Genomic DNA, 17,719 nt, shown 5'->3' with positions numbered 1-17,719 from the left:
ATACAGATTTCTCAAGAGGCAGGTCAGGTGGTCTGGTATTCCCATCTCTTGAAGAATCTTCCACAGTTTCTTGTGATCCACACAGTCAAAGGCTTTGGCATAGTCAATAAAGCAGAAATAGATGTTTTTCTGGAACTCTCTTCCTTTTTTGATGATCCAGCGGATATTGGCAATTTGATCTCTGGTTCCTCTGCCTTTTCTAAAACCAGCTTGAACATCTGGGAGTTCACAGTTCACGTATTGCTGAAGCCTGGCTTGGAGAATTTTGAGCATTACTTTGCTATCATGTGAGATGAGTGCAATTGTGTGGTAGTTTGAGCATTCTTTGGCATTGCCTTTCTTTGGGATTGGAATGAAAACTGACCTTTTCCAGTCCTGTGGCCACTGCTGAGTCTTCCAAATTTGCTGGCATATTGAGTGCAGCACTTTCACAGCATTATCTTTCAGGATTTGAAATAGCTCAACTGGAATTCCATCACCTCTACTAGCTTTGTTCATAGTGATGCTTTCTAAGGCCCACTTGACTTCACATTCCAGGATGTCTGGCTCTAGGTGAGTGATCATACCATCGTGATTATCTGGGTCGTGAAGATCTTTTTTGTATAGTTCTTCTGTGTATTCTTGCCACCTCTTCTTATTATCTTCTGCTTCTGTTAGGTCCATACCATTTCTGTCCTTTATCGAGCCCATCTTTGCATGAAATATTCCCTTGGTATCTCTAATTTTCTTGAAGAGATCTCTAGTCTTTCCCATTCTGTTGTTTTCCTCTATTTCTTTGCATTGATCTCTGAGGAAGGCTTTCTTATCTCTCCTTGCTTTTCTTTGGAACTCTGCATTCAGATGCTTATATCTTTCCTTTTCTCCTTTGCTTTTCGCTTCTCTTCTTTTCACAGCTATTTGTAAGGCTTCCCCAGAGAGCCATCTTGCTTTTTTTGCATTTCTTTTCCATGGGGATGGTCTTGATCCCTGTCTCCTGTACAAAGTCACGAACCACTGTCCATAGTTCATTAGGCACTCTATCAATCAGATCTAGTCCTTTAAATCTATTTCTCACTTCCACTGTATAATCATAAGGAAGTTGATTTAGGTCATAGCTGAATGGTCTAGTGGTTTTCCCTACTTTCTTCAATTCCACCTATGAAAAGTTCTTACCTAAAATAATGAACTTGACTCTAATCAAGTCTCAAGATATTAACTATCAGTATGAATGAGGGGGACAGAAGAGCAAGCTAAACAATACCATGAGGAAGTAATCAGCAAAATCCAGAATCTGATGCATTCTATGGTACAGTTTCTCCTTGATATCAATGGCATGCCCCTCCCCGCCAAAGAAACAGAAGAACGGAAGATACTTAAAAAATTGATCAATGAATGTTTGGATCCTGTTTGAAACAAACCCAACTGTTTAAAGAAAAAAGGCATACTTCAAACAATAGGAAATCTAAGGGGAGATTATGTCTTAGAAGACATAAAGGAGTTAGCTTTAATATAAACCAGGGTAAAGAAAAACATGATGGGGGGTGATGAGGGGGGATGGTGGGGGGAAAAGAAAACAAGATTAGCAAACTGTTATATTGCTGAAAATGAAGTTGAGTAAGAGGTACATGGGATCATTGTACCATTCTCTTCCTTATTTAGTCAGTGTTTGAAAATTACCATAAAATATGTAGGTAGACAGGCAGGCAAGTAAGAATGTAAACAATAGTAGGGGGAAGGAAGAAGGAAAGGGAGGGAGGAATGGACAGATGAAAGGAAAAATGATGCTAGAAAACTGGCATCAGGGAGAAGAATGTAATGTAGGGATAACTTAAGAATTTCATCTTGTAACCTTTCCTGAGTTGTAGTGACAATATTTAAAATTTTAGAAACAAATCAGGTTTTTAGAAACACAAACTTCCTCCCACCATTACCCCTCTTTAGGGATCAGAATTTTTCATTTTCATATGATGCTATAAGCATTATATTTAAATATACTCTGTGACAAAAGTATACTTGCTTGATTGGCTACTTAAAGTTTTCTACAAAGGAGCTGCCTGAATAGATGCTACATACACATATTTGCTAAAAAACATCTACTGAAGTGTTTATTCTGTACTTTTTCAAAGATCTTTAATACTTCCTAATTCTTAGTGTTCTTAGTTTGGGAGATAACAAGGTGTAATGATCTAATATTAAAGAATGCTAGACAGAAGGCTATTCATTTTATGGTCTCTTTTATCATGTAAGTTTCTTCCAATATATCTTCAAAAATCCAGTATGAACATGTTTTCTTATATATTAAATACTTCATATGTATAAGATGTCTGGATATACTCCTTTGCCCATAGCCAAATTTACCTTAACTGTCCCAGGACAGATTATACATTTTATTACTTTTATAGTATAAGCTGCAGTTAAATGTGGCTGAACAAAGGCATATTTGTCTTAGACCAAAACTATTTTTTGTTTAGTTGGTGTTACCACTATAGTGCAAGGTATTTTTTCGACAAAACTCAGTACATTTACATGATTGATAAGCAATGGAGATCAGCAAACTGACTGTCATTAACTCTAGACTAGATAATAAACTAAATGTACGAGACACTTAATTTAACTATTCCATAAAATCTCTTTTTAACAATTCCATCCTTCAGAGTCTCTCCAGAGACCTCCTTACCTTTTTGCTCTTTGGAAAGCTGTTCGGCTTGGTCCCAAATTTCAGTGGCATAGAGGAAGTTGGATGTAACCTGAACATAGCTGGCTGCCATGTGGTGGATCCTCTGTGGAATGGTCACTGAAGAACCACTTGCTGAAGCACTACTGGCTCCAGAAGAATAATTTCCTGAATTGCCTGGTGACAGCTTTGGAGAAACAGGGGAAGGCATCCCAACAGCTTTGCTACACACAGAGAAACAGGAAGTTTATTCATATAGAAAATGATGAATGTGAGGAAATTAATGTATGACTGGTTCTTCCTACATGAAGGCTTTTAAAATTTGAAGGTTCTTTTAAACTAAGAGGGAACTGTACTTCCAAAGAAGTACAGGTTCTTTTAAATAAATACTTAGCTCACTAAAGTGTTTATTGTGAGTTATTATTTTATCAAGACTCTTTGGTTTAACCAGTGGCAACAGTACAAAAGATGGGAAAGAAGTGAGGAAGTCATATACTTTGGTAAGAGCTGTTCTAAGACTTAGAAGCTAGATCATCTCACTCTCAGCTCAACATACTTTCCACCTATCTGGGGATATAATTAGGTACTTCCCAACTGTTTTATAGAAAGCTGAATGGATTAACAATATGAGATTTCATGGTAGTTTTTATCCTTTCTGTGGATGAGTGGGATGGAGGTTATGTGGGAATGGAGGACAAACCATAATCATGCCACTGTTATTAAATTTTGGCAGTGTCCAGACATGAACAAAGATAAGTGCAAAGTGATAAAACTCCAACTAGCCACAGAAATCAAGCTGAGAAAGGTTGAGGAGTTGTAAAAAAAAAAAAAAAAAAACAACTCAGACTTCTACAGGTGAAATGTTCCTTCTCTAATCTTTCTAAGAGCATGTTTAAGATATTTTCAACTTAAAAAAAAAATGATAATGGTAAAGAATCCGCCTGTAATGTGGGAGACCTGGGTTCGATCCCTGGGTTGGGAAGATCCCCTGGAGAAGGGAATGGCGACCCACTTCAGTATTCTGGCCTGGAGAATTCTATGGACAGAGGAGCCTGGCAAGCTATAGTCCATGGGGTCACAAAGAATTGGACATGACTGAGCGACTTTCACTTTCACAAAAAATACCTTTTTTGGAAAGTGGCGAAACCCATTCCACTTTCACATAAAAATAAACTTGTCACATAAAATTTTACAGAATAAAATTTACCTACCTTCCCAAGCCTGGTGATGGTGCTTGAGAGTTATTGTAAGAATTCTGTGGAGAAAAGAAAATGTACTTAATAATTTAAAAAAAAGTAATTTATGAAGTACTCTTTATTTAAGTATAATAAATATATTCAAAAGCATTGGGCCAGTACTGATCTTAAGAAACCAAAATGTGTGTGTGTGTGTGTGTGTGTGTGTATGTGCAACAGAAGGATGTTATTTAGATAATAGCGGGGGTGTTCTGGAAGACTGAAGAGGGAGAGACAAAGAATGAGTAACATTCAGATGGATAAAGAAGAGGGGAGAAGGCGTAGAGCAAGGCAAGTCATCCTGTGTACAAAGGCTGCAGACAAGAGAGTGTATATGAGCCAAACAATTTACCTGGAGTAAACTTCAGAAAAGAAAGAGGGAGAGTGGGAGAGAGATTGATCTTGAAGGCCTTGTAGGTCAGAGTAAGAATCTTTCACTTGACCCTACAGCCAATGCTAAGCTATTAAAGCATTCCAAGTCGTATCAGGGCTGAATTTTAGAAAGATTTATGTAGGGCTATCATGAAAAAACATTAGGTTTTGTGATAAAAATAGATTATATACATTGAAAGATTACTAAGGGCTACTGTATATTGCTACATAGTTTCCACAATCAGATATGTGTGCATTTTAAACCTCAAACTATTTGAAAGTTCCCAAACAGTAGTACTTCCTCTCCTTTGACAGGAAAAACATGAGGGCACTTTTGAGGCAGCAATAGGAGACTTTACAAATTTTGTCTCCTGGGAAACAGATACTCTTACTGTGTACTTACCTTCAGATGCTCTGTCAGCGTCTTTGAATACTTCAGAGCAGTTTCCTTCTTCAGTTTGAAGAGCCTCAGATACAGCAAAGACTGGCATCGTAGGCTAGCCAATGGAAAAGGACAGCTTATTTACCAGGACAACAGTCTCTGGCCACATCGCACAGACAAGCTTCACATTGCGCCAGAGTACACAAGTGATTCATGTGAGCAGACCATGGCATAAGGTCAATGACACTAACTCTTAGGCAAAACCAAAAGGTGTGATCTTATTACGGTACACAACCTAGGGAGGGAAAGGAAGAGGAAGAGACCTAGGACTAGCCTCCTATTTGTTGACATTCAAAAATCAAAACCTCACCCCCAAGACACCAATGTGTCATTTATAACATAGGGACTAAAAATCACTGCAGGGGAATTTCCTGGCAGTCCAGTGGTTAGGATTCAGTGCTTCATCTTTCTCTGTTGTGGTCCAGGTTTAATCCCTGGTCAGGAAACTAAGATCCTATATAAGCCGTATGGCACAGCCACCTCTTCCCTCAACAACCACCCCCCCTAAAACACTTCAGAGCATAATCTCTACATTAAACTAAAAATAATTTAAAACAACAAAACTAGGAACTCAACTGTAATATTACAACTCTGAAGTAACATATGTAAAACTTACAAAGGCCCTGCATGGCCATCACTGCCTACCTCTCCAGTCACTTTCACTTACTTCTCCTGGGTCTTTTAGTTTCCTGACACAAGGTTTCCAGTTTCTTTTCACTATCCAGCCCTTGTAAATGTTTCCTCTACCTAAGGACTAAGTATCCCTACAGTTTACCTTTACAGTTATATAAACTTTTCCTTCAAAGTACTGAATTCATGTACTTGTGTGGTTATTTGATTAATTTCTGTCTCTTCACACTATACCCTGGACTCCATGACAAATAGGACTGTGCCAGTTTTTTTCTACAGCTGCTCTCCCACTTGTTAAACCCAGTACCTGGTAAAGTAAATAACCATGATTGATAAACTCTCTCTCTGGGGATAAGCAAACAAGTCATTTCTTTATTCTGAGCAAGCTAGATGTTTGCTACCTGAGGTAAAGAATGCGGGCGCGCAAAGTTGCTTCAGTTGTGTCTAACTCTTTGCAACTCTATAGACTATAGCCCGTGAGATTCCTCTGTTCATGAGATTCTCCAGGCAAAAATATTGGAATGGGTTGCCATGCCCTCCTTTAAAGGATCTTCCCGACCTGGGGACTGAACCCTATCTCCTGCAACTCCTGCATTGCAGGTAGATTCTCTACTGCTGAGCTGCCAGGGAAGCCCCAAAGGTAAGGTATATGTATATGTAAATGGAGGGAGAGGATACCAAAAGAAGAGCCTGGATTTTTTAGTGTCCATCTTTACTGAAATACACAATAGAAGCCTCAGAGTTAAAAAAAAAAGTAAACTTAGTCAAATCCAAAAAAAGAGCCTAAAAAAGTGATCACTTAATAGAAAGTTCTAATATCAGTCTCACTCTACCAAGGCTTTTATTTTGTCAAGAGGGCAACAGAGGAGAGGCTCACAACAATTAAAAATTTTCAGTAGGAATTCTGTTGTTTTCTTCTTGACCCATCAAGAATAGATTTATGACTGGGTTATGGAAGGCCAATTCAAGGATAACTTTCAGAAGAACACAGACAGCACAGTTCCTTACGAAACTGCTTTGTCATCTAGCAGAGGCTAACATGCAACACTTACCAAAGCACTGTAAGTCTTTTATCTGCAGCTGTAGCATCTGGTGCCAAGTAATTCTTTAGCTTCATAGTGTATCTGTGAGATAAGAGAAGAAACAAAGGACACAAAATATAATACTTCATCTGCTTTATGACCTCCTCAGTCCTCTAAACATTAAAATCAAACTTAAAGACAAAAATACCCACTAAAGTGTCTACTTCTCCTTATCCAAGGACAATAAAGGATTAAGGATCCTCTTTGGCTATTATTTTATAAATTAGTCCTTTCCAAGAAAGAACAGAGAAATATTATTGCCAACAATGCAGAAAGTTTCCCCACTTACTTGATGAGCTCCACCGTTTCTGAATACATAAGGAATGGGGATTTGGATTCCTGAGCATTTTTCTCTAATGCATTCCCACATTCAATGAAAGATACCACAGCATCAAGATAGTATACAGCTTTCTCAAACCTATCAGACTGAAGAAAGGAGAATAAAGGTAAATGAGAGCCACACTGATGTGCTACGAGAACAAATGAAGATTTAAGTTAATTTGATTAAATATATAAATATTTACATACCAATGCATCTGCATTGTGCTTTAGCTTTTTTGCTTCTTGTAAATAATGGTCTGCTGAATAATTTCTGCAATGTAAATTTTTTATTTTAAGTAAAATGGAAAATATTTTCCTAAGATAATATTAGTTTTATAGCCCTCAGTTTTCATGTCCTCAAGTAAAGACAAATTACTAAACATTTGATTAGTTTTTCCCTGACAAATGTTTATATTAGGTTAAGAGCATAAATCATTTGAAAGATTGAGAGTAAACAGAATGTAGGTAGGAAAAATACTTTATCAAAATGGAGGGGAAAAATCCCTATGTTACTTATCTGAGACATGAGACAGTCTTTATTTTAAACCTACACTGTTTTACTTAAGAAAGCCTTTAAACAGTAAAGTCAGCAAAGGTGGACTACTGGAAGATACATTATTCACATTCTTCATGAGAATCATGAAGGTAAATTAAGTTAAAAGGAGCAATGCTTGGACTTGAAGGTGTCTTTAAAATTAAAAATCTGAATATTCTGTCACAATATCACAGTACAACAATATCACAATACAACCAATTCTTCTGGTCACTGACAGACATTAAAATGAGTTTCTTATATGCTGACTGGAATGATTTCTTAAATGCATAAAAAATCTTATTTATCTTACCTGTCATCAAAGGCAAGCTTCGTTCTCCGAGGCTTAGAAGCATCAGGAGTTGGTGTAGATGGAGGACAGTTAGAAGAACTATTTGGAGCCTTTTCCTGACCAGAAAAATAAAAACAAAAACTACATTGAATATTATGAAATTAAAATTAAACTCAAAGTATTTTTTAGCTCGTGGTTACAAAACAAACAAAATTCCATTGTCTGTGGTAGTTAACGCCCTTGTTATAAAAATTTTAAATTTCATAATGTAAATGTCCTTTTTATGGAATGAGCCCACTTTAAATAACCAAGAATATTATTTATAATATTTAGTTGAGTCACTCAGTCATGTCCGACTCTTTGTGACCCCATGAACCACAGCACGCCAGGCCTCCCTGTCCATTACCAACTCCCAGTCTACCTAAACCCACGTCCATTGAGTTGGTGATGCCATCCAACCATCTCATCCTCTACTGTCCCTTTATCCTCCTGCCCTCAATCTTTCCCAGCATCAGTGTCTTTTCCAATGAGTCAGCTCTCCGCATCAGGTGGCCGAAGTATTGGAGTTTCAGCTTCAACATCAGTCCTTCCAATGAACACCCAGAACAATCCATCTCCTTTAGGATGGACTGGCTGGATCTCCTTGCAGTCCAAGGGACTCTCAAGAGCCTTCTATTAGGGGTCTACTATGTGGGAGGCAATGACACTGACACTTGTAAAAACTTAAGGAATACACAAATCTAACATCAATAGAGTAGTATTACTTCAGACAAAATTTACTGGTAATAACCGGTCAATGAAAACAATTACAATATCTAACATTTACTATGTACTTACTATTTACTAGGCAATAAGTTAACCAAGTACTTAGTATAACCATTAATCCTTTAACAACCCTATGAAATATGTACTGCTATTAGGATAGATAAAAAGTAGTCTCAAGGAAGCTGAGCAACTTGCCCAAGTCCAAACAGCTTTTAAATAGTATTCCTGGAATTTGGGTTTTAAGTTCAGATCTATCAGATTTCAAAAGCCTAGACACTTTCTTAAATTTTATTTTGCCTCCTATCAACATGTCTATTCTGTTTCCTATCAACAGAGACCTTTAATGCAAGGGCTATGACCCTGTCCTCCCAACAGCTTCCCCTCCGGTCCTATCTTCAATAAATTGAATACACATTTTTTCCCATTAAAAAGCTATAAATAAGTAGAATTTATCCTATGAATTAATAAATGTCTCAACATTAGAAAGCCCAATAATATATATATTTTTTATTACTTCTGTTTAAAAGAAACCATGTAACAATTATTTTTTCTTTTCTTGTAAAAGAGTCCTTTTCAAGTTCCACCTATTACAGCTTTCTTCAAGAATGAAAAAAAAAGCCCTGAGATTTGAAAAAATACTAAACTCTTTATGCTAAAATCTGCACACTTACCAAATGGCTTCCTGAATACTACTGCAATCTTGGACAGCCTTCCCCCTGTGTTTTATAAACAGACCTATTAAGGTTGGCACAAAAGTAATTGTGGTTCCAACCATGAATTTTAAATCATCACAACTAGGCTCAAACATATCTTTATTAATCAAAATAGGAACCATTATGGTCAACATGTTCTTGCCAATGAGAAGTAAGTTTGTCTATTCCTGTAGTGAAAAAAATCCATGCTTTGGGATTCCATGAACTCTTGGAAAGCATTTTCTGTGTCCTACTGGCTGTGGAAGCATTTCCCCTGCAAAAAGCTGTTGAAATGCTTGAAGAAGGGGTAGTTGGTTGGTGAGAGGTAAGGTGAATATGGCAGATGGGGCAACACTTCATAGCCCAATTTGTTCAACTTTTAAAGCGTTGGTTGTTCAACGTGCTGCTGGGCGCTGTTGTGGAGAAGAATTGGGCCCTTTCTGTTAACCAATGCTAGCTACAGGCATTGCAGTTTTTGGTGCATCTCATCAATTTGCTGAGCATACTTCTCAGATGTTAATAGTGCTGCCGGGATTTAGGAAGCTATAGTGGATCAGACTGGCAGCAGACCACTAAACAATGACCATGACTTTTTTTGGGTGCAACTTTGGCTTTGAGAAGTGCTTTGGAGCTTCTTATTGGTCCAATCACTGCTGCTGCTGGTTGTTGTATAAAATCCACTTTTCACTGCGTCTGATTGAGAAATGGTTCATTGTTGTTGCGTAGAAAAAGAGATGACACTTAAAAACGATGATTTTTTTTTGATTTTCAGTCAGCTCAAGCTTTTCCTCCTCCATAATTTGCTTCAAATGCCAAATGACTGTGGAATGGTTGACGTTGAGTTCTTCGGCAATCTTTTGTGTTGTTGTAAGAGGATCAGCTTCAATGATGGCTCTCAGTCTGTCGTTGTCAACTTCGATAGCTGGCCACTCGCTCATCTTCAAGGTTCTCATCTCCTTTATAAAACTTTTTTGAACCACCACTGCACTGTACGTTCATTAGCAGTTTCAGGGTCAAATGCACTGTTGATGTTGCAAGTTGTCTCTGCTGCTTTACCACCCATTTTGAACTCAAATAAGAAAATCACTCAAATTTGATTTTTGTCTAACATCATTTCCATAGCATAAAATAAGTTTAAAATGAATAGTAAGTAATACAAGTCATCAGCAAAAATCATAAAGAAGTGTGCATTAAAATAATGTACAACATAATCATATTTATTTACGAATGTATTCCAATATCAAGTGGCAAATTTCAACAATGTAAAAATCTCAATTACGTATGTACCAACTTAAATATAAGTGCCTATGTTTAAATTTATTGAAGGAAAAATGAAGTTTCTGAAAATAAAGAAAAATTACTATGTGTGGTAAGAAATACTATCTATACTTACAGTGGTTGAGTAAATTTTTGCATTATATATATATAGGAAATCATTCTGTTGTATACCTGAAACTAATACAATGTTATATATCAACTTTATCTCAATTAATTAAAAAAACTGGTAGAAAAGGACTAACAAAATATCAGTCAGCATACAGAAGGTGTGAAAATATCATTAATCTAACTGAATTATACACTGTCTCTAATTCATGTGGAAGACACAGTCTTTTCATTACAAAAATCTACCATATACTACGCTGTTTTACAAAGCAACTCAACAAATTTCAAAAGATGACTGCACGCTGATCACTTTCTAGCCCCTTCTACAAGGTAGAAGTACTAATCAAAAGACAACCAGAAAATCTCTGTATGTTTGGAAATTGAGTAACACACTTAAGTAACTCTTGGACCAAAGATGGAATCACACAAGAAATTAAAAAACATTTTGAACTGAGTTATAAAAATGGTATATACCAAGTCTTGAAGATGCAGCTAAAGCAGTAATTAGAGGAAAATATATAGTCTAACTGCTTATGTTTGAATATTAGAGAAAAAGAGCTTACAATTAATTTTGAAAAACAAGCTTAGTATCCATCTTTAAAAGTTAATAAACAGAACAGCAAAACAAAAAGACATAAGGAAATTATAAAGAGTATAAGTTAATGATATAGAAAATAAAAACAAACTATAGTGAATAAAGACAAAGAAAGCCTGTTTTTTTGAAAAAGACAAGTAAAAGTGATAAGCCTCTGATGAAACTGATGAAAGAAGAGAAAGACGGTACAGAAAACTAAAATTAAAAATAAAAGACAATGTAAGAAGCAATGTTAAAGATATGAAAAATAAAAGACTATAATGAACAAAATTTATGCCAACATATTTCAAAAATTTGGTATCAGCAAATATCTAGAGAAACAGAAAATAAAAATTATATGTAATTTTGGTTTTTCATATTATCTAATTCTATCCAGTAAGTTAAACACTGGATAAAGTGCAAACAAGTGAGACACAAATCCCTGCTTTCAAGAAGCTGACAAGAGAAGAGACATAGACATTGAATTTTACCTATGAGATAACAGAAACCAAATGAGCAGAAGAACTCACTTAATGAGTACATTTTAAAATGAAAGAAAGAAACAGAGAGAAGAGATTTAAAAGAAGCAGCATACAGGTCTCAAATCCTAAAGTTCAAGGATGGGAAACAGAGAAAGAGCCAGCCAGCAGGTAAACAGAGAACTAGGTCAGTGAAGGAGGCCCACAGAACAGGTTCCTCAAGAACACTATCTAAACTGCTATGGAAGCGGTCCAGCTGGAGAAAAAGCCTTCGGTATATCTCAATTTGAGACGTTGTTCACAATTTAAATTACCTCAAAATTTAAAAGATTTAATCACCACATTTAATAAGCACAACTAACTGCCTTTGTCAATTTTTTCAACTGTTAAACAGTTGCTTATTTTAAGTCACAAATAATAATGCAGTAAATTATATACTTAAAAAACTAGGTATTTTCTCAACTTTTTCAGGGAGTTTGCTCCTGATCAGATCACCTTAGAAAGCAATGAAAAACCTGATAAACAAATTCAGTATTACAGCCTAAGTACAACCTTGAAAAAGCTTCTCTGATCTAGTTATGCACCCACAAACACTAAGAATATTCCCCTACCTGATGATCATGCTCTAGGGCTAATTCCAGTGCTAGCTCAGCTAAAGAATATTTTTCTTCTTCATGAAGCCAAATGGTTGCTTTAGCACTTTATGTAGTATAACTAGCTTGTAAAATCTAACTCTAAATGATCCAAAGACAATTTAAAACCATAGATAAGAACGCAATCAGAACAACTGGAGTTATTCATAAATTTGATCATAATCAACTGTTCTTCCATAACCAACTTTTCCAATTATGGAAAACCAACTTTTCCAACTTCTGCCTTAACCAATAATATGCGTGTGTCCAGATGACTTCATTCCTTTCATGGTCTCATATCACAGCACAAGTTTATTATTAGACTACGACATTTTGAGAGTAAAAATGAACAGATCTGTAAGATTAGTAAGATGTTTAAAAATTTTTCAAAGCATAGTTACCTTGGAGAAGTCACATGGCAAGAGTTTTTTCAAAAGGCTCAGGTCCCTCAGTGCCTTACCTTGACCTCCTTAGAGATACTGGGAGTCTTCCCTTCAGTCCTCTTCTGCTTTGATGCGGAGGAACTGTTTTTGCTGCTGCCACTATTTTCCTTGTTGCTGTTGTTACTTGACTTTAAAGAAGAAGACTGACTAATAGTCCTCTTCCGAGAGCCATGCTCTGTTTTTGGATCTTTTGAAGGAACAGGCCCAGCAGGAGAAGGCAATAAATCTTTTTCTTTAGCAGTACTCTGTTTAGATGACCTGCCAAACCAAACAAATGCCCTCATTTCTCCACACAGTCATGTAAGAGTGATGGACTTTTCCCATTTGACTTTGCCTCATTTCAAGATAAATTTGTTTTTCCCTATTTGATTATTAGAACATATGATTTCTATAAAACAAAATAAAACTATAAATTTTAAGAGGGCAGATATCTTCTCCAGTGTTTCCTCCCCATTATGGTTGTATACTCAGTGCCTAAACCTTGGTCTGCCACACACAAGTATTCAATAAATAGTGATTGAATAAAAGAACAAAAAGAGGAATGGTGAATGTCTCCCGCAGCTATACATAAGCTTGCCATCTGGCCTGAAAGTGGTAAAGCTTTACTTTAATATTTATCCTACGAATACTTCCTATTCTCCTAAAAAGAGAGATAAAGTGACTGAATCTTGCTTTTCATCCCAATTAACTAAAAGCAAAACCTCCCACTATTTGGTATATGACTGTGTACAGAAATGTATAACATATACATACTAAATAGAATATTCTAAGAGCACATTAGAAAGTACCCAGCAGCAAATAACACACATAGATCAACACACACATTAACATGTTTTGTAGACATACTCTTTGCTGCTGGATGGTTTGTGGCCTGCCATATTCTTGTCCTCTGTTTTAGGTTTCTTGCTCTCGTTGGCTCGGTTATCATCTTCATTCTGGATGAAAAACAGGAAAAAAAAAAGGCAGTTAGGTTTTGATTTTTATTCATCTAATTTCAGTTTTCAGTGCTAGTCACCCTCAAACAGTTAGTCTCTGATATACTTCAGAAAGAAGATAAATGTGAAGTGAAAGAACTCATTTAAACAGTGTTAAATAAATTAGGTTTTTAAGTCTGAGAAGAAGTCTCCTATTTTAGATAAGAAAAGCTGAAATGCTGAAACAGTCTTTTAAATGGCATCTTTTCAGTCTCATGATTTGAGGAGGGGGGATGAGATAATTAAGATATAATTCACATACCATAAAATTCATCTTTGTTGTAAGATTATTTGTCAATATTTTCTTTTTAATGAATGAATATATTCTATTGTATGGATATATTACATTTTATTTATCCATTCATCATTTGAATTTTTCCTACTTTTCAAATATAGGTTTTTGTGTGGACATGTTTTCACTGTTCTCGGGTATATACGTAGGAATGAAATTGCTGAGTCATAAGGGAATACTGTCTATTTACTTTTTGAGAAACTGTTAAACTAGGTCCCAAAGTGGCTACATCACTTTACATTCCCATCGGCACTGTCATTCTCCACATCTTCACCAACACTTGTTACTGTCCTTTTTTTTGCTTTTAGCCAAGACTAATGATTTTTGAAAAACTTTTTTGCTGAAACAAAAGCTATGGGCCTGTCTATAATTATCAAGCTACTATGCTTGGGGAGTTTAAATTTTCCTATTGATTTAAATATCAGGGCACAAATATTGCAAACATCCTGCCATACAAAAGAATTTGTTCCCATATACAAATGATTAAAGTTGGACATGCGAGAACATGAGAAAAAGGAATCAACATCTTTCATTATCCTTGGCTGGTCTCTTTCTCAGTATTATCTGCTTTATCTTCAAGAACAAAGCAATCTCAAAAATCATCACTGGGAAATATCCTTGTGGTCCAGTGGTTAGGACTCAGCGCTTTCACTGTTGGGGCCTGGAATCAATCCCTGGTGAGGGAATTAAGATCCTGCAAGTTGTATGGCATTCTAGGGGGGAAAAATAATCATCACTAAGTTTCTTGGTGATAAAAATTTTATAAAATCAAAATTTCATTTACAGGTATTGATATAAAAAAACTTGTGAGGAATACATGCCAATGAGATGTGGGGGAGGTAAGGAGATATGCTTAGTCGCTCAGTCATGTCTGACTCTTGGCGACCCCATGGGACTTGTAGCCCACCAGGTTCCTCTGTCCATGGGATTCTCCAGGCAAGAATATTGGAGTGGGTTGCCATTTCCTTCTCCAACAGAGATAAGGGACACTCCTTTTAGAGGAAGGGTTTTTTTTTTATTACAAGTTATGTATATTGTAAAATTTTAAACAAGAGTAAAATATACTCAGTATATTATATTTTAAATGTCTGAAAAAGTTTATAAAGATTTGTAATACCTTTTTAAAGATAAAATAACCATTTTTTTAATTCCATAAGAAACATCTTATTTTTTTAAGGAGCAAAATCTATCATATACAAGCTCTTATTTCATATAATTTCTATGAATTATATAGAATAATATAAAATCCCATAACTAAGTCCAGCAATGTGAGGCTGTGGGCTCTAGAATCCAGCAGCCCTAAAGAGTTTACCAGTTGAATAAAGCATCCCTTTACTACAATAATGGAAGCTCTTAGCTATAGTACTGAAAGTAGGAAGCTTCAGTTTTCTAGAAATTCAAATTTTAAAAAATCTTCAACTTTTGAAGATGCAAAAAAAAAAAAAAAAAAAAGTGTTATTCTCATTTGTCCAAATACATCAGCAATAGCACACAGTACTGTGGTTCCAAGGAAAAAAGAGGGAAAACTGCAAACTCATTTCATTTTAAGAAAATGCTATATTCTTCCTGTCCTCTACATGAGATTCTCAGGGTCAGCTGGGCCTGGGATTTTGTTCTCAGTCCACCTGGTATCCTGTTCACCTGCTCATGTTTTCAATATCTTATAATCGCATTCACACATGTGTATCAAGGAAAATTACACTATTCTTCCATACAAATTAGTAAAATGTACTCTCCTCTAAAGATTTCTCACTAAAGTTGAGAGATCACACTTCTTTCCAAAAAATCTGTCTCTATATGTAAGTTTTTCAGCTCCATTATACGTCCATTATCTTCCAATCACAGATATCCATGAATTTTCATATTTCCTGGGTCTAAAAAAGCTGACCATGAAAGTATACACCAAGCTTTATCTGTAAATCCAAATTATCTTGGAATTATTTAGGGACAAGAGCTGGTTATGTGCCAGCAGATGTTTTTAATTCTGAACTTGCAGATATGGGTGTTTGAAAAAGCAGAAAAGCTGTGGTACAGCTATGTACAATGGATTGGTGAAATTCTTAAGGACATGTTAAAATTGGTGAGTCAATTTACTAGCTTGAATTTGTAATCTAAAACATGTGACTTGGTCTGGATATAAGAGAGAAGAAAGTGTTATGAAGTGTGACAACCTGGAGAGTATATATCCCAACTAAAGACATTTAAAACCAAAATTTTAAAAATGTTGTAAAGGTCAGTTTGCAATCTTTGCTTTGCTCTTACCTCTACACTGGCCAGCACACACTATGAACAGATGTACTGGTTCATTTCTTATCTGATTAGAAACTGTAATTCTTTACTAAAGGAGACAGGGAGAGGCACAGTGGTCCTCAAGAGACTCTTGTGTCTGTTGTCTCATCAGGACTTCAGGCTCACCTCTATTTTCCTTCATAGCTGTGAATCAACGAGCTAGTTTTTGGCTTAATGAGATTTCCACTGCATTTTAGAGGATGATGTTCACACAACAACAACAAGAACAACAAAAAACCCATTACAAACCTTATGTTTCCTCTTGCCTTTGTTGGAAACTTTCTCTGAGGCTTGTTTCTGAGCCTCTCTTGTGTGCTTTTCTGGCACATTTTTCTTTTCCCCCTTGGGTGGCTCTGTTTCTTTGTAAGGCTTTCCTGGTATTCTAGTCAAGAGATTCAGGTCAATCTTCACAATAAGTGGATACCTGTCATCAGGCTCACTGAGGGGTGAAAGAAGTTCCTTCTCTTCCATAGGAGAGAACATTCGTTGCCGAAAAAAGCTATCTTCTTCCTCCACTGAGGAGGGTTTAACGGGAGTCCTATTACTCTCAGGGTACTTAGGAGTTTGTGAGGAAGGAGGAAGGCTCTCGCTTTCATCCGAATCTGAGGATGAGGTATCTGTTTCTATAATTTCCCTCGATTTCTGGGAAGATTTACTTGTTGACTTGTATTTCTTTTTCTCTGCTGAAGGTCGAGGGGAAGATTTGGACTCCTTTTTTATGTTGGGTTTTCTTGAGCCTTTGGTGGCTGCTTTGTGTCTGCTGGAGGGCATGCTGGTAGCCATGTCTACAGGAGTTTCACTCTCTATCTTCAGGCCTCCACGGGGCTCTTCAGCAGCTGCCTTCTCAGTCTTTTTGGGTTGTTTTTTTCCTACAGTTCTCCTCTGTGCTGTGCTGTCACTCTGGGCAGGAGACTTCTGCCTCCCACGCCCACTTTCTGATCCCTTTTGGACAGTTTTGGAGTCTCGTCCAGGAGTAGCAGAACTTGTTTCTTTAGGACCACCTGGATCCGTGTAGCTATTACCTGTGCCCTGTTCTCGGCCTTCCTTTTTATAGCCTTGAGATGATGGGATATTACTGTCCACAGAAGAAGCTGGTGACACTTTATGCGGATTTACTTTATTCAGCCAGTTATCAAGTTGCCATTTATTTGTGGGAGGTGGTTCAGGCTGAAAAACAGAGAAAGAAGCATGCTTTTTCAGTACTGAAACTTTCTCCTTTCTTCATAATCTCAAGGAAGAGGAAAAAACACAATGCCCAACACCACAAAAGCATATGTTTTTCATAGTTCTAACTGAACCAAAGCAAAAGGCTAAAAATAATAATAGCTCTAATCACTTGAATGAGAAGATAAGCTAATTATTATATATATAGCCTTTAAATATTAAATAACCCTTTCAGGAATCCATACAGTAAATTTAATTCCAGAAAGCAAACCAATGATGTAGGAAGCAACAGAGATTTTAAACCACATTTTATCAAGCTACAGTGAATTTATACTATTTAAGACTTCTTTTCACCATAACTAAATAACATGAGTCACCAGGTTGAAAGAAAAATAAAGCTCAAAGTAAATACTGGGCATCACCAGGGGCCTTCAGAGTGCCTAAAAAGAAGGGACCCTCTTGGCTCCCTCTCA

General features: G+C 36.4%; 1 protein-coding gene across 3 annotated transcripts in view; it reads right to left on the bottom strand.

Moving 5' to 3' along the window:
- Window positions 1-17,719, bottom strand: part of AFF4 (AF4/FMR2 family member 4) — a 78,698-nt gene that overhangs the window by 7,811 nt on the left and 53,168 nt on the right. For all 3 annotated transcript variants that reach the window (XM_018050396.1, XM_018050398.1, XM_018050397.1), the window contains 10 exons: window positions 16,332-17,249; window positions 13,374-13,462; window positions 12,545-12,785; window positions 7,581-7,675; window positions 6,943-7,006; window positions 6,704-6,840; window positions 6,385-6,456; window positions 4,664-4,757; window positions 3,865-3,908; window positions 2,657-2,877 (listed from right to left, as the gene is read on the bottom strand). In XM_018050396.1, the coding sequence (XP_017905885.1) occupies window positions 2,657-2,877; window positions 3,865-3,908; window positions 4,664-4,757; window positions 6,385-6,456; window positions 6,704-6,840; window positions 6,943-7,006; window positions 7,581-7,675; window positions 12,545-12,785; window positions 13,374-13,462; window positions 16,332-17,249 (1,975 nt within the window). The remainder of the gene's footprint in view (window positions 1-2,656; window positions 2,878-3,864; window positions 3,909-4,663; window positions 4,758-6,384; window positions 6,457-6,703; window positions 6,841-6,942; window positions 7,007-7,580; window positions 7,676-12,544; window positions 12,786-13,373; window positions 13,463-16,331; window positions 17,250-17,719) is intronic.

Source organism: Capra hircus, chromosome 7 (assembly GCF_001704415.2).
Source record: "Capra hircus breed San Clemente chromosome 7, ASM170441v1, whole genome shotgun sequence".
In the NCBI taxonomy this organism is placed as follows: domain Eukaryota; kingdom Metazoa; phylum Chordata; class Mammalia; order Artiodactyla; family Bovidae; genus Capra; species Capra hircus.
The sequence above is the reverse complement of the archived record's forward strand: the minus strand, read 5'-3'. Positions and strand labels throughout refer to the sequence as shown.